The sequence below is a fragment of the Cetorhinus maximus genome, chromosome 9 (genome assembly GCF_964194155.1).
Source record: "Cetorhinus maximus chromosome 9, sCetMax3.hap1.1, whole genome shotgun sequence".
Lineage (NCBI taxonomy): Eukaryota > Metazoa > Chordata > Chondrichthyes > Lamniformes > Cetorhinidae > Cetorhinus > Cetorhinus maximus.
Window position 1 is genome coordinate 61,009,240 of NC_135887.1, and position 27,191 is coordinate 61,036,430.

At 48.3% G+C, this 27,191-nt stretch overlaps 1 protein-coding gene across 6 annotated transcripts in view; it reads right to left on the reverse strand.

Moving 5' to 3' along the window:
- madd (MAP-kinase activating death domain) overlaps positions 1–27,191 on the reverse strand; it is a 262,082-nt gene that overhangs the window by 16,291 nt on the left and 218,600 nt on the right. For all 6 annotated transcript variants that reach the window (XM_078548799.1, XM_078548797.1, XM_078548801.1 and 3 more), the window contains 3 exons: positions 26,946–27,018; positions 16,334–16,440; positions 11,175–11,244 (listed from right to left, as the gene is read on the reverse strand). In XM_078548799.1, coding sequence (XP_078404925.1) covers positions 11,175–11,244; positions 16,334–16,440; positions 26,946–27,018 — 250 coding nt within the window. The remainder of the gene's footprint in view (positions 1–11,174; positions 11,245–16,333; positions 16,441–26,945; positions 27,019–27,191) is intronic.

Below are 27,191 nucleotides of genomic sequence, written 5' to 3' on the forward strand. Positions count from 1 at the left end.
CGGGAGAAAGAGAGAGGGAGGAGAGTGAGAGAGGGGGCAGGTGAGACTGAGAGCTAGCGAGAGAGACGGGGGAGAGAGCGAGCGAGAGAGACGGGGGAGAGAGAGAGCGAGAGAGAGAGACGGGGAGAGAGAGAGACGAGGGAGAGAGAGAGAGGGGGGAGAGAGAGAGACGGGGGAGAGAGAGAGACGGGGGGAGAGAGAGAGACGGGGGAGAGAGAGAGACGGGGGAGAGAGCGAGCGAGAGAGACGGGGAGAGAGCGAGCGAGAGAGACGGGGAGAGAGCGACCGAGAGAGACGGGGAGAGAGCGAGCGAGAGAGACGGGGAGAGAGCGAGCGAGAGAGACGGGGGAGAGCGCGAGCGAGCGAGACGGGGGAGAGAGCGAGCGAGCGAGACGGGGGAGAGAGCGAGCGAGACGGGGGAGAGAGCGAGAGCGAGACGGGGGAGAGAGCGAGCGAGCGAGACGGGGGAGAGAGCGAGCGAGACGGGGGAGAGAGCGAGCGAGCGAGCGAGACGGGGGAGAGAGCGAGCGAGCGAGCGAGACGGGGGAGAGAGCGAGCGAGCGAGCGAGACGGGGGGAGAGAGCAGCGAGCGAGCGAGACGGGGGAGAGAGCGAGCGGAGCGAGCGAGACGGGGGAGAGAGCGAGCGAGCGAGCGAGACGGGGAAGAGAGCGAGCGAGCGAGACGGGGAGAGAGCGAGCGAGCGAGCGAGACGGGGGAGAGAGCGAGCGAGACGGGGGAGAGCGCGAGCGAGCGAGCGAGACGGGGGAGAGCGCGAGCGAGCGAGACGGGGGGAAAGGAGCGAGCGAGCGAGACGGGGGAGAGACAGAGCGAGCGAGACGGGGGAGAGACAGAGCGAGCGAGACGGGGAGAGACAGAGCGAGAGAGACGGGGGAGAGACAGAGCGAGAGAGACGGGGGAGAGACAGAGCGAGAGAGACGGGGGAGAGACAGAGCGAGAGAGACGGGGGAAGAGAGCGAGCGAGAGAGACGGGGGAAGAGAGCGAGCGAGTGAGACGGGGTAGAGACAGGGCGAAAGAGGGGGAGAGACAGGGAGTGGGAGAGAAACAGAGAGGGAGGGAGAGTGATGAAAGGTAGAGAGAGAGCAGTGGGTGAGAAGGACAGAGCATGTGAGTATGAGGTAGTTGCGGAGAGAAGCATGGGACAGAGAGAGGGAGGCAGAGTGTGGGGTGAAAGAAAGAGAGAATTAAAATAGAGAAACAGACAGAAGGGGATGATGGACAGAAGGAGAAAGAGACGGGGGTGAGGAAGAGAAATGGGAGGGAAAGTTAGAGGGCGAGAGTGACAGGGAATCTGGGAATTGAGTGCTGGGAAAGGTGGGAGAGGAAACATGGATAGAAGGGAGATTGACAGCATGGCTGGAGAGACAGAGAGTCAAAAATAGTGATCTGGACATATACAGGAAAGGGGGCAAATGCAATTTTAGATGTAAATAGCCTTGGGGGTGGGGGTTGGGGTGCAATATGAGAGAAGTACAGTCTGTAGCGATGAAGGGGAGTGCATCAGGGTAGGGGCAGAATGTTAGGGAATGAAGACAGACATGGGGGCAGGGAGAAAGCAGGATATGGAAAGATTGTTCAGGACAGTGTTGTCCCAGATAATGTGGTCTACACTTAGCGCGGTGACAAACACACACAGTGGTGACAGTAAAACTTTTGCAGATTCTAACAGATTCTCATTACCTGAAGGAGTACCAAGGTTTTCAGTGAAGTGGAGAGCAGCGAGTCAATGTCGAATCAGCAGAAACACAGCAGAGACTCAAACCCGAGTCCGAAGAGAAACAGAGACACCCCTCACACTGAGGCTTCCAAAGCCCTCACTGCTGGGCAGTACTGTCCACGAGTCCAAATACACCACACTGTAAATACTGACACGCACTAACTATTAACAGTGAGCATCAGCCTTCCCCAAGACAAGGATCCCATTCCTGAACCGGACACTTGTACCATCCATGAGTGGGGGTCTAACCAACTCACTCACAGGCAGCCAGTCTAATACAGGGGTACCGATACATGGAAAGAGGGCGAGGGGTCAAATGACCATTCAACACTGTCCCAATGTAACATGCTACTGACCAAAGATGCTCTATACTCCCCAGTCCAGACTGTGTGCAAACGAGGTCCTGACAGAATTTCCCTAAATTACAACAGTGATACCACCTCAAATCTAGTTCATCAACAGAACAGTGCTCTGGGATTTCCTAAGGTTGTGAAAGAGGCTATAAAAATGTGAATTCTTTCATTTTACCACTGGCAAATCAGTGTTTTGTACAGAGGGTGGGTACACTGGGATTCAGTGTTGTGTACAGAGGGCATGTACATTGGGATTCAGTGTTGTGTACAGAGTGTGTACACACTGGGATTCAGTGCTGTGTATAGAGGGCTTGTACACTGGGATTCAGTGCTGTGTACAGAGGGCGTCTACACTGGGATTCAGTGCTGTGTACAGAGGGCGTGTACACTGGGATTCAGTGCTGTGTACAGAGGGCGTGTACACTGGGATTCAGTGCTGTGTACAGAGGGCGTGTACACTGGGATTCAGTGCTGTGTACAGAGGGCGTGTACACTGGGATTCAGTGTTTGTGTACAGAGATTGTGTACAATGGGATTCAGTGTTGTGTACAGAGATTGTGTACAATGGGATTCAGTGTTGTGTACAGAGGGCGTGTACAATGGGATTCAGTGTTGTGTACAGAGGGCGTGTACACTGGGATTCAGTGTTGTGAACAGAGGGCGTGTACACTGGGATTCAGTGTTGTGAACAGAGGGCGTGTACACTGGGATTCAGTGTTGTGAACAGAGGGCGTGTACACTGGGATTCATGTGTATACTGGGATTCAGTGTTGTGAACAGAGGGCGAGTACACAGATTCAGTGCTGTGTACAAAGGGCATGTACACTGGGATTCAGAGCTGTGTACAGAGGGCGAGCACACAGATTCAGTGATGTGTACAGAGGGCATGTACACTGGGATTCAATGCTGTGTACAGAGGGCGAATGCACAGATTCAGTGTTGTGTACCGACGTATGTACAATGGGATTCAGTGCTGTGTACAGAGGGCGTGTACATTGAGATTCAGTGTTGTGAACAGAGGGCGAGTACACAGATTCAGTGCTGTGTACAGAGGGCGTGTACACTGGGATTCAGTGCTGTGTACAGAGGGCGTGTACACTGGGATTCAGTGCTGTGTACAGAGGGCGTCTACACTGGGATTCAGTGCTGTGTACAGAGGGCGTGTACACTGGGATTCAGTGCTGTGTACAGAGGGCGTCTACACTGGGATTCAGTGCTGTGTACAGAGGGCGTGTACACTGGGATTCAGTGCTGTGTACAGAGGGCGTGTACACTGGGATTCAGTGCTGTGTACAGAGGGCGTCTACACTGGGATTCAGTGCTGTGTACAGAGGGCGTGTACACTGGGATTCAGTGCTGTGTACAGAGGGCGTCTACACTGGGATTCAGTGCTGTGTACAGAGGGTGTCTACACTGGGATTCAGTGCTGTGTACAGAGGGCGTCTACACTGGGATTCAGTGCTGTGTACAGAGGGCGAGTACACAGATTCAGTGCTGTATACAGAGGGCGTGTACACTGGGATTCAGTGCTGTGTACAGAGGGCGTGTACACTGGGATTCAGTGCTGTGTACAGAGGGCGTGTACACTGGGATTCAGTGCTGTGTACAGAGGGCGTGTACACTGGGATTCAGTGCTGTGTACAGAGGGCGTGTACACTGGGATTCAGTGCTGTGTACAGAGGGCGTGTACACTGGGATTCAGTGCTGTGTACAGAGGGCGTGTACACTGGGATTCAGTGCTGTGTACAGAGGGCGTGTACACTGGGATTCAGTGTTGTGTACAGAGAGTGTACAATGGGATTCAGTGTTGTGTACAGAGATTGTGTACAATGGGATTCAGTGTTGTGTACAGAGGGCGTGTACAATGGGATTCAGTGTTGTGTACAGAGGGCGTGTACACTGGGATTCAGTGTTGTGAACAGAGGGCGTGTACACTGGGATTCAGTGTTGTGAACAGAGGGCGTGTACACTGGGATTCAGTGTTGTGAATAGAGGGTGTGTGCACTGGGATTCAGTGTTGTGAACAGAGGGCGTGTACACTGGGATTCAGTGTTGTGAACAGAGGGCGAGTACACAGATTCAGTGCTGTGTACAAAGGGCATGTACACTGGGATTCAATGCTGTGTACAGAGGGCGAATACACAGATTCAGTGTTGTGTACCGATGGTATGTACAATGGGATTCAGTGCTGTGTACAAAGGGCATGTACATTGAGATTCAGTGTTGTGAACAGAGGGCGAGTACACAGATTCAGTGCTGTGTACAGAGGGTGTTGTACACTGGGATTCAGTGCTGTGTACAGAGGGTGTGTACACTGGGATTCAGTTCTGTGTACAGAGGGCGTGTACACTGGGATTCAGTTCTGTGTACAGAGGGCGTGTACACTGGGATTCACTGTTATGTACAGAGAGTGTGTGCAATGGGTTTGGTGCTGTGTGTACAGGGGTTATGCTGAGATTCAGTGCTGAGTGTACAGGGGTTATGCTGAGATTCAGTGCTGAGTGTACAGGGGTTATGCTGAGATTCAGTGCTGAGTGTACAGGGGTTATACTGAGATTCAGTGCTGAGTGTACAGGGGTTACGCTGGGATTCAGTGCTGAGTGTACAGGGGTTACGCTGGGATTCAGTGCTGAGTGTACAGGGGTTACACTGGGATTCAGTGCTGAGTGTACAGGGGTTACACTGGGATTCAGTGCTGAGTGTACAGGGGTTACACTGGGATTCAGTGCTGAGTGTACAGGGGTTACACTGGGATTCAGTGCTGAGTGTACAGGGGTTACACTGGGATTCAGTGCTGAGTGTACAGGGGTTACACTGGGATTCAGTGCTGAGTGTACAGGGGTTACACTGGGATTCAGTGCTGAGTGTACAGGGGTTACACTGGGATTCAGTGCTGAGTGTACAGGGGTTACACTGGGATTCAGTGCTGAGTGTACAGGGGTTACACTGGGATTCAGTGCTGAGTGTACAGGGGTTACACAGGGATTCAGTGCTGAGTGTACAGGGGTTACATTGGGATTCAGTGCTGAGTATACAGGGGTTACACTGGGATTCAGTGCTGAGTGTACAGGGGTTACACTGGGATTCAGTGCTGAGTGTACAGGGGTTACATTGGGATTCAGTGCTGAGTGTACAGGGGTTACACTGGGATTCAGTGCTGAGTGTACAGGGGTTACACTGGGATTCAGTGCTGAGTGTACAGGGGTTACATTGGGATTCAGTGCTGAGTGTACAGGGGTTACACTGGGATTCAGTGCTGAGTGTACAGGGGTTACACTGGGATTCAGTGCTGAGTGTACAGGGGTTACATTGGGATTCAGTGCTGAGTGTACAGGGGTTACACTGGGATTCAGTGCTGAGTGTACAGGGGTTACATTGGGATTCAGTGCTGAGTGTACAGGGGTTACACTGGGATTCAGTGCCATTATTGGTTCCACTATCACCTTACACCCACAGGAACAGCAGGATCCTATTCAGTTCCTTGACTCTGTTCCACGATTCACTAAGAGCCTGGCTGATCTTTACCTTAACTCCATTCACTTGCTGTCGTTTCTTGCACCTTCATATTGTAGCCTTGGAAAAGCCCATCATTGTTTTAAAGTGATTAATGGAGCCAACATTTACTGCTTGTTGTGGGAGAGAATTCCATGCTTTTACCACAAGTTGCATAAAGAAATGTTCCCAAATTTCTCTTTTGAATGACCGGGCTGTCCCCCTGTCTGAGATTCCCTCAACAACGGTAAAAAAATCCTCTCACCATCTTCCCTATCAACTCCTTTCAAACCTTAAAAATCTCAATCAAATCACCCCAGAATCTTCGAAATTCCGGGGAATATAAACCTACTTTATGTAATCTCTCATATTTTGTCTCTTCACACGCTGGTAACATTCTGGGTGAATTGGTGCTGCCCTTCTCTCCAATGTCAATATCTCTTTTTCGAAGGTGCACTGTTCCAGATTTGTATGCACTGTTCCGGATTTGGTCTCATCAAGGGTTTTGTAAAGATGTACCAAAACTGCCCTTGATATTCAAACCCACTGTTGTAAAGGTTAAAATTCCATTTGTATTTTTGATTATTTTTTGTACTAGAGTACTACATTTTGAGTCAAATGCCCCACAAATATTTCAATAGAGGACAACTCTGTAGTATACCCACAAACGTACACATCCTCCGACTTGGCCTCAGCCACTCAGACTTGGACTTCTCTCCTGGGCAGTGGGGAGAGAAAATCTATTCCTCTTCTGTCTGCTGACTGGGCCTAGTTCATTTACAGCTCCAAGTTCCAGCTGCACTGAACAAACATTCGCTCCCCATCAGTGGGGAATACAGAACTGTCTGCCAATATTACAATACCCTCAGTCACTGGTGAAATACAGCACTGTCTGCCAATATTACAATACCCTCAGTCACTAGTGAAATACAGCACTGTCTGCTCAATGTTACAACACCCTCAATCACTAGGATAATACAGCACTATCTGCTCAATATTACAACACCCTCAGTGGCTGGTGAAATATAGCACTGCCCTCCCAATATTACAATACCTACAGTCACTGGGATAATATAGCATTGCCCTCCCAATATTACAATACCCTCAGTCACTGGGATAATACAGCACTGCCCTCCCAATATTACAATACCCTCAGTCGCTGGTGAAATACAGCACTGTCTGCCAATATTACAATACCCTCAGTCACTGGTGAAATACAGCACTGTCTACTCAATATTACAATACCCTCAGTCACTGGTGAAATACAGAACTGTATGCTCAATATTACAATACCCTCAGTCACTGGGATAATACAGCACTGTCTGCTCAATGTTACAACACCCTCAATCACTAGGATAATACAGCACCTGTCTGCTCAATGTTACAACACCCTCAGTCACTGGGATAATACAGCACCTGTCTGCTCAATATTACAACACCCTCAGTCACTGGGATAATACAGCACTATCTGCTCAATATTACAACACCCTCAGTGGCTGGTGAAATATAGCACTGCCCTCCCAATATTACAATACCCTCAGTCACTGGGATAATATAGCATTGCCCTCCCAATATTACAATACCCTCAGTCACTGGGATAATACAGCACTGCCCTCCCAACATTACAATACCCTCAGTCACTGGGATAATACAGCACTGTCTGCTCAATATTACAACACCCTCAGTCACTGGGATAATACAGCACTATCTGCTCAATATTACAACACCTTCAGTGGCTGGTGAAATATAGCACTGCCCTCCCAATATTACAATACCCTCAGTCACTGGGATAATATAGCATTGCCCTCCCAATATTACAATACCCTCAGTCACTGGGATAATACAGCACTGCCCTCCCAACATTACAATACCCTCAGTCACTGGGATAATACAGCACTGTCTGCTCAACGTTACAACACCCTCAGTCACTGGGATAATACAGCACTGTCTGCTCAATGTTAAAACACCTCAGTCACTGGGGTAATATAGCACTGTCCCCTCAATATTATAACATCTCAACCACTGGGGTAAACAGCACTGTCCCCTCAATGTTACAACACCCTCAGTCACTAGGATAACACATCATTGTCCTCTTAATATTACAACACCCTGAGTCACTGAGGTAATACAGCAGCATCCTCCCAATATTACAACATCCTCAGTCACTGAGGAAATACAGCACTGTCCCCTCAATGTTACAACACCTCAGTCACTGGGGTAATATAGCACCGTCCCCTCAATATTACGACACATCAGTCACTGGGGTAATATAGCACTGTCCTCAATATTAGAACACCTCAGTCACTGGGTAATATAGCACTGTCCTCAATATTACAACACCTCAGTCACTGGGTAATATAGCACTGTCCTCAATATTAGAACACCTCAGTCATTGGGTAATATAGCGCTGTCCTCAATATTACAACACCTCAGTCACTGGGTAATATAGCACTGTCCTCAATATTACAACACCTCAGTCACTGGGTAATATAGCACTGTCCTCAATATTACAACACCTCAGTCACTGGGTAATATAGCACTGTCCTCAATATTACAACACCTCAGTCACTGGGTAATATAGCACTGTCCTCAATATTACAACACCTCAGTCACTGGGTAATATAGCACTGTCCTCAATATTACAACACCTCAGTCACTGGGTAATATAGCACTGTCCTCAATATTACAACACCTCAGTCACTGGGTAATATAGCACTGTCCTCAATATTACAACACCTCAGTCACTGGGTAATATAGCGCTGTCCTCAATATTACAACACCTCAGTCATTGGGGTTATATAGCACTGTCCTCAATATTAGAACACCTCAGTCATTGGGTAATATAGCGCTGTCCTCAATATTACAACACCTCAGTCATTGGGTAATATAGCGCTGTCCTCAATATTACAACACCTCAGTCACTGGGTAATATAGCACTGTCCTCAATATTACAACACCTCAGTCACTGGGTAATATAGCACTGTCCTCAATATTACAACACCTCAGTCACTGGGTAATATAGCACTGTCCTCAATATTACAACACCTCAGTCACTGGGTAATATAGCACTGTCCTCAATATTACAACACATCAGTCACTGGGTAATATAGCGCTGTCCTCAATATTACAACACCTCAGTCATTGGGGTAATATAGCACTGTCCTCAATATTAGAACACATCAGTCATTGGGTAATATAGCACTGTCCTCAATATTCCAACACCTCAGTCACTGGGTAATATAGCACTGTCCTCAATATTGGAACACCACAGTCACTGGGGTAATATAGCACTGTCCTCAATATTAGAACACCTCAGTCACTGGGTAATATAGCACTGTCCTCAATATTACAACACCTCAGTCACTGGGTAATATAGCACTGTCCTCAATATTACAACACCTGTCACTGCGGAATATAGCACTGTCCTCAATATTAGAACACCTCAGTCACTGGGTAATATAGCACTGTCCTCAATATTACAACACCTCAGTCACTGGGTAATATAGCACTGTCCTCAATATTACAACACCTCAGTCATTGGGGTAATATAGCATTGTCCTCAATATTACAACACCTCAGTCACTGGGTAATATAGCACTGTCCTCAATATTACAACACCTCAGTCACTGGGTAATATAGTGCTGTCCTCAATATTAGAACACCTCAGTCACTGGGTAATATAGCGCTGTCCTCAATATTACAACACCTCAGTCAGTGGGGTAATATAGCACTGTCCTCAATATTACAACACCTCAGTCATTGGGGTAATATAGCGCTGTCCTCAATATTAGAACACCTCAGTCACTGGGTAATATAGTGCTGTCCTCAATATTAGAACACCTCAGTCACTGGGTAATATAGCGCTGTCCTCAATATTACAACACCTCAGTCATTGGGGTAATATAGCACTGTCCTCAATATTACAGCACCTCAGTCACTGCGTAATATAGCACTGTCCTCAATATTACAACACCTCAGTCATTGGGGTAATATAGCATTGTCCTCAATATTACAACACCTCAGTCACTGGGTAATATAGCACTGTCCTCAATATTACAACACCTCAGTCATTGGGGTAATATAGCACTGTCCTCAATATTAGAACACCTCAGTCATTGGGTAATATAGCACTGTCCTCAATATTAGAACACCTCAGTCATTGGGTAATGTAGCACTGTCCTCAATATTACAACACCTCAGTCATTGGGGTAATATAGCACTGTCCTCAATATTACAACACCTCAGTCACTGGGTAATATAGCGCTGTCCTCAATATTACAACACCTCAGTCACTGGGTAATATAGCACTGTCCTCAATATTACAACACCTCAGTCACTGGGTAATATAGCACTGTCCTCAATATTACAACACCTCAGTCACTGGGTAATATAGCACTGTCCTCAATATTACAACACCTCAGTCACTGGGTAATATAGCGCTGTCCTCAATATTACAACACCTCAGTCATTGGGGTAATATAGCACTGTCCTCAATATTAGAACACCTCAGTCATTGGGTAATATAGCACTGTCCTCAATATTCCAACACCTCAGTCACTGGGTAATATAGCACTGTCCTCAATATTGGAACACCTCAGTCACTGGGGTAATATAGCACTGTCCTCAATATTAGAACACCTCAGTCGTTGGGAAATATAGCACTGTCCTCAATATTACAACACCTGTCACTGGGTAATATAGCACTGTCCTCAATATTACAACACCTCAGTCACTGGGTAATATCGCACTGTCCTCAATATTACAACACCTCAGTCATTGGGGTAATATAGCACTGTCCTCAATATTAGAACACCTCAGTCACTGGGTAATATAGCACTGTCCTCAATATTACAACACCTCAGTCACTGGGTAATATAGCGCTGTCCTCAATATTGGAACACCTCAGTCACTGGGTAATATAGCACTGTCCTCAATATTAGAACACCTCAGTCATTGGGAAATATAACACTGTCCTCAATATTACAACACCTGTCACTGGGTAATATAGCACTGTCCTCAATATTACAACACCTCAGTCACTAGGTAATATCGCACTGTCCTCAATATTAGAACACCTCAGTCATTGGGTAATATAGCACTGTCCTCAATATTAGAACACCTCAGTCACTGGGTAATATAGCACTGTCCTCAATATTACAACACTTCAGTCACTCCGCAGACACAGGGCAAATGCAGACCGCAGACCTGATCTGGTAAAATCCACTATCCCAGAGTTTCTGGCCTCAGTCCCTGCTCGTTTCATGATGCGCCCTATAGCCTGTCATCGAAACATCGAACCAACAAAGGGGATTCAACCCATGGCAACCATCAGCCAAAGGGAGCACCCACCTACCCCATGCAGATTTCACTGACAACTCTGGAAATGTCAGAGAGACTAAGCCCATGGCTCCCTACCTTACACAATTCAAGGCCCAATTATTGTCCACAGTGGGCTTTGTTCATCCTCTCTTGGCCTGCTCACCGCCCCCCCGTAACGCCACCCCACAACACCGGTGAGGGAGTGTCTCCATTGCTGTGAGGTTTGAGTGATGCTCGTGCCTAGCACAGAGCCAATATTAAATATTTAATTACCAAATTCTTCCAGGACAAAGACTCCTTTGACTGTATTGCACTTTTTAATGTGACTCAGTTCAATGAAAACCTGAAAACAAACAAAAAGAAAAGGTTATCAGCCAAGAGAGAAAGCTAAAAGCCAGGAAAAATATCTTCTTTTAGAAAACAAAATGTTGAATGTCATAGCAGATCTAGCAAAGAGCATGTCACAAATAAAGATATAAATCCCACAATCTGCCACAAAGCAAAACTAAAAGAATGAGAAATTATTGCGAAGAAGCAAAGACAGCAGTAGACTAGTACCTTCCACTCCTTGCAGGAGGAGAAAGCATGGAAGAGAAATGGTCGGAATTAATATCGGGCACATCAAGGAGACACTCATCCCTCACACACCACTCGCTCTCTTCCCATCCTTGTTCATGCATGGACAGGCATGAGGGCTATCTGACCGAGGGCTATCTGACCGAGGGATGACTGGCCACACAGACACACTGCTTCCTTTCACTTTTGTATATAGCCCCTGCTAACAGGTCAATGCATGGCCACATACAGTATGAATATACATTCACAACTTTGCAGGAAGCCTTCCTAAACTCTACAGCTAATCTGACAGTACAGACATGAAAGCTGAAAGACACCACATCTCACAATGGGCCCTCCTTCACTGCCATGGGCAGTGTTCCAGCACACATAGGCCACTCAGCCCATTAAACTGTGCTGCTGTCTCTCATCACATCATCCACTTAATTTAATCACAGGAACAGAAGTAGGCCATTCAATTGGATCATGGTTCACTCACACCAGAACTCCATACCCCTGCCTTTTACCCATATCCCTTTATACCTTTAGTTCAATTGAAACATCTATCAGTCTTTGTTTTAAAATTAACAATCGATCGAGCATCAGTTGCCATTGTGAAGGATTTTCAAAGCTCCACCACCCTTTGCCTGTCAAAGTGTTTCCTAATTTCACTCTCTATAGGTATGGATCAAACTTTCAGACTATGTCCCCCTGTCCCAGACTCCCCAACTGGCTCCCACTTTCCCTCATTAATTTTTTTTCATATATTCATTCATGAGATGTGGGCATCGCTGGGTAGGCCAGCATTTATTGTCCTTGAGAAGGTGGTAGTGAGCTGCCTTCTTGAACCGCTGCAGTCCATGTGGTGTAGGTACACCCACAGCGCTGTTAGGAAGGGAGTTCCAGGATTTTGGCCCATGCGTCTGCTGCCCTTGTCCTTCTAGATGGTAGTGATCGTGGATTTGGAAGCTATCTGAGAAGTTTTGGTGAGTTCTTACAGTGCATCTTGTATCTCACTCAGTTTATTCCAACTTTGCACGCTTCATTTCCTTTAATCTCCCATCTGATAATTCCCACCCAATCTCCTGTTTACTCCACTGGCTGAGGTTTTATTCCCACTCTCCCGCTGAGCTTTTCCAAACCCACTTAGGTTAATGCCACTCTCATTCTCACATCCCATTGCCTTTAATAAATAACAGTCTAACCCACTTGCTTGCTTGCTCCTCAAACCCTTGAACATATCATCCAGTCTAATCCCCCTCTCCTGTGTACTCTCCATGCTCTCTGATAATGACCTTTTTCAGCTTCACGAGGTAGGACATGAAGAATTCCACTTCTGTGAAAGGGGATTCAAAACTCAAATTCCATCTTTGCAAAATGCCATTTTTATCCTAATGTTCAATTTAAATTGGTGTCTTCTTGTTTGTTTATAGATCATTTTGTAACTTTGGGTCTTTCAGCAGACGTCTCAGTGAGTACAGTCAGCTCTCATCATTTGCCTGGTTATCCTTCAGGTCCAGGCCTTCCAGTGAAGCCTTGCCCTTTTATATTGGGAGTGGGCATGTCTGACTATCACCTTGGATAGAGAAATCACATTCATTGTACATTAACAAACCAGCCTGTAATAAAGCTCACGCTCGTTGTCTCGCGTAACCATAGGTCAGAGTGAGCACTACCTGCTTCAAACAATTCCCAGTATTATAGCACAGCGACAGATAAACATAGTCAGTGATACACAACCAAGAGCAACTACATACACACTTAAGGAACGGATATACAGGAAAGTCCCTCCAAAACAACCCAGTGGTCCCACTGCCCGTATCAACCGCCCCTGACCGTGCAGCCCATACCCACCATCCTCGAAACCGTACCCACCGTCCCTGACCCTGCTGCCCATATCCACCATCCCCAAACCCGTACCCACCGCCCCTGACCCTGCTGCCCATATCCACCATCCCCTAACCTGTACCCACCGCCCCCAAACCAACCGCCCCTGAGCCTGCTGCCCATACCCACCATCCCCGAACCCGTATCCACCGCCCCGACCCTGCTCCCCATACCCACGGCCCCCGAACCCATATCCACCGCCCCTGAGCCTGCTGCCCATACCCACCGCCCCCGAACCCGTATCCACCGCCCCTGAGCCTGCTGCCCATACCCACCACCCCCGAACCCGTACCCACCGCCCCTGAGCCTGCTGCCCATACCCACCGCCCCCAAACCCGTATCCACCGCCCCTGAGCCTGCTGCCCATACCCACCGCCCCTGAACCCGTATCCACCGCCCCGACCCTGCTCCCCATACCCACCGCCCTCGAACCCGTATCCACCGCCCGAGCCCGTACCCACCGCCCCCGAACCCGTATCCACCGCCCCTGAGCCTACTGCCCATACCCACCGCCCCTGAACCCGTACCCACCGCCCCTGTACCTGTCGCCCCTGACCCTGCTGCCCATACCCACCGCCCCTGAACCCGTCGCCCCTGACCCTGCTGCCCGTATCCACCGCCCGAGCCTGCTGCCCATACCCACCGCCCCCGAACCCGTACCCACCGCCCCCGTACCCTCCGCCCCGACCCTGCTGCCCATACTCACCACCTCCACCCCGTACCCACCGCCCCCGAACCCGTACCCTCCGCCCCGACCCTGCTGCCCATACTCACCACCTCCACCCCATACCCACCGCCCCCGAACCCGTACCCTCCGCCCCGACCCTGCTGCCCATACTCACCACCTCCACCCCGTACCCACCGCCCCCGAACCCGTACCCACCGCCCCCGAACCCGTACCCTCCGCCCCGACCCTGCTGCCCATACCCACCACCTCCACCCCGTACCCACCGCCTCCACTCCCGTACCCACCGCCCCCGAACCCATACCTGCCGCCCCTGACCCTGCTGCCCATACCCACCACCCCTGAACCCGTACCCGCCGCCCCTGACCCTGCTGCCCATACCCACCACCCCCGAACCCGTACCCTCCGCCCCTGACCCTGCTGCCCATACCCACCACCCCCGAACCCGTACCCGCCGCCCCTGACCCTGCTGCCCATACCCACCACCCCCGAACCCGTACCCACCGCCTCCACCCCCGTACCCACCGCCCCCGAAACCGTACCCGCCGCCCCTGACCCTGTTGCCCATACCCACCGCCTCCACCCCTGTACCCACCGCCTCCGCCCCCGTACCCACCGCCCCTGACCCTGCTGCCCATGCCCACCACCCCGAACCCGTACCCGCCGCCCCTGACTCTGCTGCCCATGCCCACCACCCAGAACCCGTACCCGCCGCCCCTGACCCTGCTGCCCATACCCACCACCCCCGAACCCGTACCCACCACCCCTGACCCTGCTGTCCATACCCACCACCCCCGAACCCGTACCCACCGCCTCCACCCCCGTACCCACCACCCCCGAACCCGTACCTGTCGCCCCTGACCCTGCTGCCCGTACCCACCACCCCCGAACCCGTACCCGCCGCCCCTGACCCTGCTGCCCATACCCACCACCCCCGAACCCGTACCTGTCGCCCCTGACCCTGCTGCCCATACCCACCACCCCCGAACCCGTACCCACCGCCTCCACCCCCGTACCCACCACCCCCGAACCCGTACCTGTCGCCCCTGACCCTGCTGCCCATACCCACCACCCCCGAACCCGTACCTGCCGCCCCTGACCCTGCTGCCCATACCCACCGCCTCCACCCCCGTACCCACCACCCCGAACCTGTACCCGCCGCCCCTGACCCTGCTGCTCATACCCACCACCCCCGAACCCGTACCTGTCGCCCCTTACCTTGCTGCTCATACCCTCCGCCCCCGAACCCGTACCCACCACCTCCACCCCTGTACCCACCGCCCCCGAACCAGTACCCACCGCCCCTGACCCTGCTGCTCATACCCACCACCTCCACTCCTGTAGTCACCTCCCCTGACCCTGTACCCATTGCCCACGACACGTACCCACCGACCCCACTGTCCCCGTACCCACTGCCTGTACCCAACCCTCACTGGTCGGATCAACCACACTTTTCTCAATCCACCCTGCAGGCAGCCCTCACCCTCGCGCCACCTCCAGCATCCCACTCATTAGGGACAGGGCCAGGAAGCCTGGCAGCAGCTAGAAGGCCAACAGGGTGCTCCCTTCCTCCAGTGAGCTGTGGTGTGGAGCTGGGTATAGTGCCCCCAGCTCGCCACAGGCTGCCATCTGATTGGCTACCCTTCTGCACAGCCGGCTGCTGGGAAAATGCATGGTGTATGACACATACGTGCAGGTGTATGGGAGAAGTGAAGGACGGAGCAGGGTAGTTGGTGGGGGGCACGGGGGTGGATGGTGGGGGCATTTGGATTTGAACCCCCAGCAGTGGTGAGCTCCCTCTCCCAGCTGCATGGGATCAATGCACAGCAAGAGGGAAGCCAGGTGCCAAAGCCGTGAGCGAGCTGAAAGGAGCTGCAATCAGAAGTTTGATGGAAAGCTTGCAGTTAATTACCAAGGCTTGAGGGTGCAGAACAAACTGATTCTTTATTATTATTGTATATTTTAAGAAGAAACTTACCCTTTCACCAATCTAAAGACTGTAAAGAAATCATCGAATCAACCAAGAACATTGAGCAAGCAAAGGAGAGCTCGAGCCCACAGGGTCAGCTCAGTGGTAAATCTGAAGGTCAGACGTGCAGACACACACACAGCACACTGAAACCACAGCACTGCAATGTCAAAACCTCTCCTTTATTTGTACAGCAACAGAAATAAAAAAGGAAACAACACCGAGCAAATGAAACTGATCACGGACAGGGACAAACGCTCCGTTGCCCAGATGAAGCCTCAAGCTAGTAGCCACCCTCCCCTGCCCCCTGCTACTCTCTGCAGTCCACGCCCCTACCTGGCTCTGCACAAACTTCAGATTGATCCCTTCCAGGGTCACCTGCAGCAGGCCGCCGTCTCCTGTCTTCATATCCTGAACTGGGAACTCGCCTCCAAGCTCAGGACCTGCATAGTAACAACACAAAGATAGCAGTGAGGACAGCTTCAGCCTGCTCAGAGTACTTGAAGCTAAACCAAAGCAAATTTCGATCCCACTTATCACAACCTGAGGATGACACAAAGTGCCTTACAGTCAATGAAGGACATTTGCAGTGTAGGCACATAAGAAATAGGAACAAGAGTAGGCCATTCAGCCCTTTGAGACCACGCCGCCATTCAATGAGATCACGGCTGATCTTCTACTTCAACACCATGTTCCTGCATTATCCCCGTATCCCTTGATGGTTTTAATCTGTAGAAATTTATCAATCTCAGTCCTGAACGTACTCAATGACTGAGCTTCCACAGCCCTCTGGGGTAGAGAATTCCAAAGATTCACCACCCTCTGAGTGGAGAAATCCCTCCTCCTCTCAGTCCTAAATGGCCTTCCCCTTATTCTGAGACTGTGTCCCCTGATTCTAGACACCCCCCAGCCAGGGGAAACATCCTTTCTGCATCTACCCTGTCGAGCCCTGTAAGTATTTTGTATGTTTCAATGAGATCGCCTCTCATTCTTCTAAACTCTAGAGAATGCAGGCCCAGTCTCCTCAATCTCTCCTCATAGGACAATCCTGCCATTCCAGGGATTAATCTGGTTAACCTTCATTGCACTCCTTCTATGGCAAGTGTATCCTTTCTTAGAAAAGGAGACCAAAACTGCACGCAATACTCCAGGTGCGGTCTCACCAAGGCTCTATACAGTTGCAGCAAGACATCTTTACTCCTGTACTCAAATCCCTTTACATTAAAGGCCAAAATACCATTTGCCTTTCTAATTGCTTGTTGCATCTGCATGTTAGCTTTCAGTGACTTATGAACAAGGACACCCAGGTCCCTTTGGACATCAACACTTTCCATTCTCTCCCCATTTAAGAAACACTCTGCATTTCTGTTTCTCCTACCAAAGCAGATAAACTCATATTTCTCCACATTGTATTCCATCTGCCAAATTTTTGCCCACTCGCTTAACCTCTCCGAATCCCTTTAAATCCTCTTTGCACCGTCTGAACAACTCACATTCCCACCAAGTTTTGTATCATCAGCAAACTTGGAAATATTACATTTAATTCCCACATCCAAATCATTGATATAGATTGACACTAGCTGGGGACTAAGCGCTGATCCTCGTGGTACCCCACTAGACACAGCCCACCAACCTGAGAATGACCCATTTATTCCTAATCTCTGTTTTCTGTCTGTTAACCAATCCTCAACCTATACCACGTACTCTTATTTTGTTTAGAAAACTCTTGTGTGGGACTTTATCAAAAGCTTTCTGGAAATCTGAATACACCACATCCACTGGTTACCCCTCATCTATTCTGCTAGTTACATCCTTAAAAAAACTCCAACAGGTTTGTCAAATATGATTTCCCTTTCACAAATCCATGTTCACTGTGCCCAGTCCTATCATTATTTTCTAAGTGCCCAGTTATCACATCTTTTATTATAGATTCTGACGCTCTGACAGTACAATGCTCCCATAGGACTGCCTCTCTGACATAAGAACATTAGAAATAGGAGCAGGAGGCCGCCATTTGGCCCCTCAAGCCTGCCCCGCCATTCAATAAGATGATGGCTGATCTGCCTCAGGCCTCAACTCCTCTTTCATGCCAGCTCCTCATAGCCTCAACTCCCCGATATTTCAAAAAGCTATCTACCTCCTCTTTAAATACTTTCAGTGATCTAGCCTCCACAACTCTCTGGGGTAGAACATTCCAAACATTCACTGTCCTCTGAGAAAATAAATTCCTTCGCATCTCAGTTTTAAATGAGTGTCCCCTTATTCTGCAACTATGTCCCCTAGTTCGAGATTCTCCCACTAGTGGAAACATCTTCTCAACATCTACCCTGTCAAGCCCCCTCATAATCTTGTCCGTTTCAATAAGATCACCCCTCAATCTTCTAAACTCCAATGAATAAAGGCCTAACCTGTTTAGTCATTCTTGAGAAGTCAACCTCTTCATCCCAGGAATCAGCCTAGTGAATCTCTTTTGAACTGTCTCCAATGCCAGTATATTCTCTCTTAAATACGGGGACCAAAACTGTACACAGTACTCCAGGTGCAGCCTCACCAGCACCCTGTACAGTTGTAACAAGACTTCCCTATTTTTAAACTCCAACCCTCTAGCAACACAGGCCAAAATTCCATTTACCTTCTTAATTACTTCATTTATTTCTATTTGTGCCGTCAACTCATCTACCTTGTTACAAATGCTGCGTGCATTCTGATAAAGAGCCTTAAGCTTCGACTTTTTACTATTATTGCTCATTCTGGTTCTAACTTCTGCTGCACTCTTCTGCTTATATTTTCTGCCCCTTCCTGTCACACTTTGATTATCATTCGCCTCTTCACTACCCTGCACCTCTGCTCTCTTGTTTCTTTTTGATTTTTTAAACTCCCTTCAATTGAACCCTCCCTCCCCACTAATTAGTTTGAAGTTCTATCTACAACCCTAGCTGTACGATTCGCCAGGACACTGGTCTCAGCACGGTTCAAATAAAGCCCACCCCAGTGGAACAGATCTCTCCTTCCCCAGTACTGGTGTCGGTGCTCCATGAATCGGAACCCATTTCTCCCACACCAATCTTTGAACCACGCATTTACCTCTCTAATCTTATTTACCCTACGCCAATTTGCACATGGCTCAGGTAGTAACCCGGAAATTATTAATTTTGTGGTTCTGCTTTTTAATTTAGCCCCGAGCTGCTCGTAGTCCCTCAGCAGAACGTCTTTCCTAGTCCTACCCATGTTGTTGGTACCTACGTGGACCACGACAGCTGGATCCTTCCACTCCCACTCCCAAGTCCTTCTCCAGCCCAAAAGAGATGTCCTTAACCTTGGCACCAGGAAGGTAACACAGCCTTCGGGACTCTCTGGCTTTGCTGCAGAGAACAGTATCTATTCTCCTAGCTATGCTATCCCCTATTACTACTACATTTCCCTTTTTGCCCCCCACTTGAATGGTACTCTGTACCACAGTGTTGTGGTCAGTTCGCTCATTCTCCCTGCAGTCTGTGCCCTCGTCAAGACCAGGAACAAGAACCACGTACCTGCTGGGCAAGGGCAGTGGCTGAGGCTCCTCCAAAGCTAAATTCTGGATCTCCAAACCTGACTCACTTGCAGTCACACCCTTGTGTCCCTGACCACGGTCAAAATTTGAAGTAATTAATCTAAGGGGTGTGACTGTCTCCTGAAACACAGTGTCCAGGTAACTCTCCCCCTCCCTCATGTGTCCCAGTGTCCACAGCTCGGACCCCAGCTCATCAACTCTGCGCCGAAGTTCCTCGAGCAGCTAACATTTGCTGCAGATGTGGTCACCATGGATCACACCGACGTTCACCAGCTCCCACATACTACAGCTGCAACACATCACCTGCCCAGTCAGTTCTATTGTATATAATTAATTAATTTCGATGTTAAATAGGTTAAAAGTGAATTTCTTAACTGTACTCTTCAGCTGTAGTAAGGGGTCCTGGTTTAAACCACTTGGCCAATCAAAAGAGACACAGAAGGGATACCCACCAATCACCTACCTGATATCCTTAGACGTCACACTTCGGCTCCGACAGGTAGAAATAGGTTGAAGGGACTCTCTGCCACCAGTTTTTATTTCCCGCCATTGCTGCCCTTTTCACCTGCACCAGTGCCGACCTTCTCCAGTACTGCCCCTCCAACAGTGCAGGGCTCCCTCAATACTGCTCCTCCAACAGTGCAGCAGACCCTCAGTACTGACCCTCTGACAGTGCAGCGCTCCCTCAGTACTGACACATCTGACAGTGCAGCGCTCTCTCAGTACTGACTCTCTGATAGTGCACCACTCCCTCAGTACTGACCCTAACCCTCAATTGAAGAATTGTCCCCTTGAACTGGAAAATTGCTAATGCCATTCTACTTGTCGAGAAGATTGGCAGTGAATCTGTATGAAACTAGAGTGCTGTTTTGGGCTGCATTAGAGTGCTTCAGTTGGAGCTTGGTGAGAGGGGGAGTTTGGTGAAGAGGGAAGGAGGGATCCTTTCATTTTCTACCTTTCCTCAGTAAGAAGAGCAGCAGCCTTGGTAAGTAGGACCTGGTGAGTATTTCTTCTGTCCTTAATATTCTCTAAACTAGACGGAGTAAAAGTAAAGGAAGTAATTTAAGGGTAAATCATGGCAGAGCAGCTCGGCCATGTGGAATGCTCCGCCTGTGCAATGTGGGAAGTCAGGGACACTTCCAGTATCCAGGGCAACCACGTTTGCAGGAAGTGTCTCCAGCTGCAGCTACTCAAAATCTGTGTTTCGGAGCTGGAGCTTTGGCTGGAGTCACCATGGAGCATCCACAAGGATGAGATCTTTGCGGATAGCACGTACAGTGAGGTGGTCACACCGCAGGTAAAGAGTGCACAGGCAGAAAGGGAATGTGTGACTGCCAGGCAGAGTAAAAGCACTAGGCAGGTAGTGCAGGAGTCCCCTGGGTTCATCTCCCTCTCTAACAGATTTTCTGTTTTTGATACTGCCTGGGGAGATGGTTTCTGGGGGGAGGGGGGAAAACAGCAAGAGCCAAGTCCTGGCACCACGAGTGGCTCAGCTGCACAGGACGGGGCAGGGGGGTGGGGGAAGGGTTGGAGAGCAATAGTGATAGGGGATTCTATCATAAGGGGAACAGATAGACGTTTCTGCGGCTGCAGACGTGACACTAGGATGGTATGTTGCCTTCCTGGTGCCAGGGTCAAGGACATCATTGAGCGGCTGCAGGACATTCTGGAGGGGGAGGGTGAACAGCCAGTGGTCATGGTCCATATTGGTACTAACGACATACGTAAATAGAGGGATGAGGGGGATGAGGTCCTGAAAGCAGAATATAGGGAGCTAGGAAATAAATTAAAAGGCAGGACCTCAAAGGTAGTAATCTCAGGATTACTCCCAGTGCCACGTGCTAGCGAGATCAGGAATAGGGAAATAGACCGGATGGATGTGTGGCTGGAGAGATGGTGTAGGAGGGAGGGATTTAGATTCCTGAGGCATTGGGACCAATTCTGGGGAAGATGGGACATATACAAGGTGGACGGGTTGCACCCCAGCAGGACCAATATCCTTGCTGGAGTATTCGCCCGTACTGTGGGGGAGGGTGTAAACTAGAGTGGCAGGGAAATAGGAACCTGAGTTCAGGACACTTGCCTTTATCAATCGAGGCATAGATTACAAAAGTTGGGAGCTCATGTTGGAGTTGTATAGAATCTTGGTGAGGCCACAGCTGGAGGACTGTGTGCAGTTCTGGTCGCTACATTATAGGAAGGATGTGATTGCACTGGAAGGGGTGCAGAGGAGATTCACCAGGTTGTTGCCAGTGATGAAACATTCAAGTTATGAGAGGTTGGATAGACTTGGGTTGTTTTCGTTGGAGCAGAGAAGACTGAGGGGCGACCTGATCGAGGTGTACAAGATTATGAGGGGCATGGACAGGGTGGATAGGGAGCAGCTGTTCCCTTTAGTTGAAGGGTCAGTCACAAGGGGGCATAAGTTCAAGGTGAGGGGCAGGAGGTTTAGGAGGATGTGAGGAAAATCTTTTTTACCCAGAGGGTGGTGACGGTCTGGAATGCACTGCCTGGGAGGGTGGTGGAGGCGGGTTGCCTCACATCCTTTAAAAAGTACCTGGATGAGCACTTGGCACGTCATAACATTCAAGGCTATGGGCCAAGTGCTGGTAAATGGGATTAGGTAGGTAGGTCAGGTGTTTCTCACGTGTTGGTGCAGACTCGATGAGCCGAAGGGCCTCTTCTGCACTGTGATTCTGTGAGTGGGGAGACACAAGAGGGGGAAACAAAGATAGAGACGAAAGACAGAAAAGTAAAAAGTCAAAGTGGAAGGCAGAGGAAGCAGGGGCTAGCAGCAAATAGGGCTATAGCACAAAAAAATGTGTAAAAATGTTAAAAGGACAAGTATAAAGGCACTGTATCTGAATGCATGGAGCATTTGCAATAAGATGAACAAGTTAACAGCGCAAATAGATGTAAACGAGTATGATATGATTACGATTAAAGAAAGATGGCTGCAGGATGACCAAGGCTGGGAACTGAATATCCAAGGTATTCGATGTTTAGGAAGAACAGGCAAAAAGTTAAAGGAGGTGGCGTGGCACTGTTAGTTAAGGATGAAATCAGTGCAATCGTGAGAGAGCATATTGGCTCAGAAGATCTAGATGTAGAGTCAGTCTGGGTGGAGCTAAGAAGCAACGAGGGGTGGACACCATAAATGGGAGCTGTCTATAGGCCTCCAAACAGTAGTGGTAAGGTAGGGGATGGCATTAAACAGGAAATTAGAGATGCATGTAACAAGGGTGCTACAGTAATCATGGGTGACTTTAATCTACATATAGACTGGGCAAACCAAATTAACAATAATACTGTGGTGGATGAATTCCAGGAGTGTGTACAAGATGGTTTTTTAGATCAGTATGTCGAGGAACCAACTAGGCTATCCTAGATTTGCTTTTGTGCAATGAGAAGGGTTTAATTAATAATCTTGTTGTGTGGGGTCCCTTAGGGAACACAGTGACCATAATATGATAGAATTCTTCATTTGGATGGAAAGTGAAGTACTCCGATCTGAAACTAGGGTCCTAAATCTTAACAAAGGAAACTATGAAGGTATGAGGTGCAGATAGATTGGGGAACTTCATTAAAATGCATGACGGTGAATTGGCAATGGCTAATATTGAAGGAATGTATGCATTGCAACAGGTATACATTCCTTTCTGGCGCAAAAACACAATAGGAAAAGTGGCTAACAAAAGAAATTAAGGATAGTATTAGATCCAAAGGGGAGTCATATAAAGTTGCTACAGAAAGTAGCAAGCCAGAGGATTGGGAGCAGTTTAGAATTCAGCAAAGGAGGACCAAGAGATTGATTAAGGGGGGGAAAATAGAGTATGAGAGTAAGCTTGCAAGGAACATGAAAACAAAGAACTGTAAAAGCTTCTATAAGTATGTAAAAAGAAAAAGATTAGTGAAGACAAATGTAGGTCCCTTACAGTCTGAAACGGGAGAATTTATAATGGAGAACAAGGAAATGGCAGAGCAATTAAACAGCTACTTTAGTTTTATCTTCACAGAGGAAAACACAAATAACTTCCCAGAAATGCCAGGGAATCAAACATTTAGTGAGGAGGAGGAATGGAAGGGAATTAGTATTACTAAAAAAATAGTGCTGGAGAAATTAATGGGATTGAAAGCCGATAAATCCCCAGGGCCTGATAATCTACATCCCAGGGCACTAAAGGAAGTAGCCATGGAAATAGTGGATGCGTTGGTTATCATCTTCCAAAATCCTTTAGATTCTGGAACTGCCCCGGCAGATTGGAGGGTGGCAAATGTAACCCCACTATTTAAAAAAGGAGGGAGGGAGAAAACAGGGAATTACAGACTAGTTAGCCTAATGTCAGTAGTAGGGAAAATGCTAGAGTCTATTATAAAGAATGTGATAGCAGGACACTTAGAAAATATCAACGGGATTGGACAAAGTAAACATGGATTTATGAAAAGGAAATCATCTTTGACAAGCTTACTGGGGTTTTTTGAGGAAGTAACTAGTAGTATAGATAAGGTAGAACCAGTGGATGTGGTGTATTTGGATATTCAAAAAGCTTCTGATAAAGTACCACATAAGAGGTTAGTGTGAAAAATTAAAGCACCTGGGATTGGGGGAATATATTGGCATGGATTGAGAAATGGTTAGCAGACAGGAAACAGAGAATAGGAATAAATGGGTCTTTATCGGAGTGGCAAGCGGTAACTAGTGGGATACCGCAGGGATCAGTGCTTGGGCCCCAGCTGTTCACAATATATATCAATAATTTTGATGAGGAAACCAAATATTTCCAAAATTGTTGATGACACGAAACTTGGTGGGAAGTGAGTGGTGAGGAAGGTGTTAAGAGGCTTCAAGGCAATTTAGACAGGTTAAGTGACTGGGCAAATACATGGCAGATGCAGTTTAATGTGGATAAGTGTGACGTTATCCACTTTGGTAGGAAAAACAGAATAGCAGAGTATTCTTTATATGGTGATAGATTGGGAAATGTTGATGTACAAAGGGACCTGGGTGTCCCTGTACACCAATCACTGAAAGCAAGCATGCAGGTGCAGCAAGCAGTTAAGAAGGCAAATGGTATGTTGGCCTTCATTGCGAGAGGACTTGAGTACAGGAGCAAGGATGTCTTACTGCAGCTGTACAGGACCTTGGTGAGACCACAACTGGAGTATTGTGTACAGTTTTGGTCCCCTTACCTAAGAAAGGATTTACTTGCCATAGAAATGCAGCGAAGGTTCACCAGACTGATTCCTGGGATAGCAGAATTGTCGTATGAGGAGAGATTGGGCCGACTAGGCCTGTATTCACTGGAGTTTAGAAGAATGAGAGTGGGTCTCATTGAAACGTATAACATTCTGACAGGTATGGACAGACTGAATGCAGGGATGATGTTTCCCCTGGCTGTGGGGGTCTAGAACAAGGGGTCATGGTCTCAGGATACAGGGTAGACCATTTAGGACTGAGATGAGGAGAAACTTCTTCACTCAGAGGGTGGTGAACTTGTGGAATTCTCTACCACAGAAGGCTGTGGAGACCTAGTCACTGATTATACTTAATAAGGAAATAGCTAGATTTCTGGACTCTAAAAGCATCAAGGGGTATGGGGAGAGAGTGGGATTACGGTGTTGAGATAGAGGATCAGCCATGATCATATTGAATGTGTTAAGTCATATCTAACTATGTTAGTTGGATTTTCTGAGGAGGTAGTTGTCAGGGTATGAGCAGTTCCAAGGGATGTGTATTGGGGCCTCAGCTTTTCACCATACTTATCAGTTTATTAGGTGAAGGAATAGGGAATAGTTTATCCAGGTTTGCTGGCAACATCAAATTTGGTGGCACAGTAAATCGTGCTGGTGGGAGCAAAAGGTAGCAAATGGGCATGAACAGGTTAAATGTGGGCAAAACTGGCAGATGGAGTTTAATATGGGAAAGTGTGAGGAATCCACTTTGGACTGAAGATAAGTCTCAAACTGAAAGAAAAAGCACATAATTCTGTACAGATTAGTGATAAATCAGAAACTGAATAGAGTCTAAAAGACCAGCAAAGAATGACTTAAAAAGTAAAAGGGAGGGAGAAAACTAGCTAGAAATATAAAAACAGATAGGGAAAGTTTGTACAAATATTTAAACAGGGAAAGAATAACTAAAGTGAGTGTTGGTCTTTGAGAGTGAGTGAGTCTGGGGAATTAATAACAGTAAATAAGGAAATGGTGGAAGTGTTGAACAGTTATTTTGTGTCTGTCTTCACTGTAGAGGACACAAACAGCATTCCAGAAATACCTGAAAATCAAGAGGTTAAAGGGAGGGAGGAATTTAAAATAATTAGAATCACCAGGAAAAGGGGACTGAGAAAACAACTTGAAATAGAGGCTGACAAATCCCCAGGACCTGATGGGCTGCATTGTAGGGTCTTAAAAGAAATGGCTGTTGAGGTAGTTGATGCATTGGTTGTAATTTTGCAAAATTCCCTAGATTCTGGTAAGGTCCCATCAGATTGGAAAGCAGTGAATGTAATACTATTCAAGAAAGGAGGCAGGCAGAAAGTAGGAAACCACAGGCCAGTTAGCTGGCTTGTCATTGGAATATTGCTGGAATCTATTATTAAAGAGGTTATAGCTGGACACTTAGAAAATTTCAATGCAACCAGGCAGAGTCTGACTAATTTATTTGAGCTCTGTAAAGAAGTAACAAGCAAGGTGGATAAAGGGGAACCTGTAGATGTGGTGTACTTGGATTTCCAAAAGGTGCTACAGCAAAGATTGCTACACAAGATAATAGGACATGGCTTTGGGGATAACGTGCCAGCATGTGAAGGTGCGCACATACTCGCCAGTCAGCGCGTGAAGGTGTGTACACAGTCACTAATCAGTGTGTGAAGGTGTGTACCCACTCACCGTTCAGTATGTGAGGTGTGTACACAGTAAACAGTGTGTGAGGGTGTGTGCAAAGCCACCAGTCAGTGTGCACACAGTCACCAGTCAGTGTGCGAAGCTGTGCACGCAGTCACCAGTCAGTGTGCGAAGGTGTGTACACAGTCACCAGTGAGCAAGTGTGTTTACATGCTCACTAGTCAGTGTGTGAAGGGGTGCACACGCTCGCCCGTCAGTGTGTGAAGGGGTGCACACGCTCGCCCGTCAGTGTGTGAAGGGGTGCACACGCTCACCCGTCAGTGTGTGAGGGTGTGTACACACTCACTGGTCAGCATGTGAGGATGTGTACACACTCACTGGTCAGCATGTGAGGGTGTGTACACACTCACTAGTCAGCGTGTGAAGGTGTGTACACAGTCACTAGTGTGTGAGGGTGTGTACATGCCCAATAGCATTCAGCCCCACCAAAAGTGGTGGTGCTAACTTAGTCATCAACGCTCCGATGCTTATACACTAATGACGCTGGCAATGTACCTGGTTTGATGCTCTGTTGCCTTGCAGCTGCACGCTCCATGCTATCCTTCACACAGTAGTACAACTCGCGACACTGCCAAAAAAAACCACACAGGAAATAGTATTAATTACAGTCAGGGATGGGGAGGTAGAGCGGCGAGGGGAGGCGGGGGTGTGGTGGGGAGCAACATTTTGTTGCGGGGTTGATGGGAATAAGGGGCTGGGCAAGCAGGGAACAGACAGAGACAGAGCAAGAGACAGCAAGTA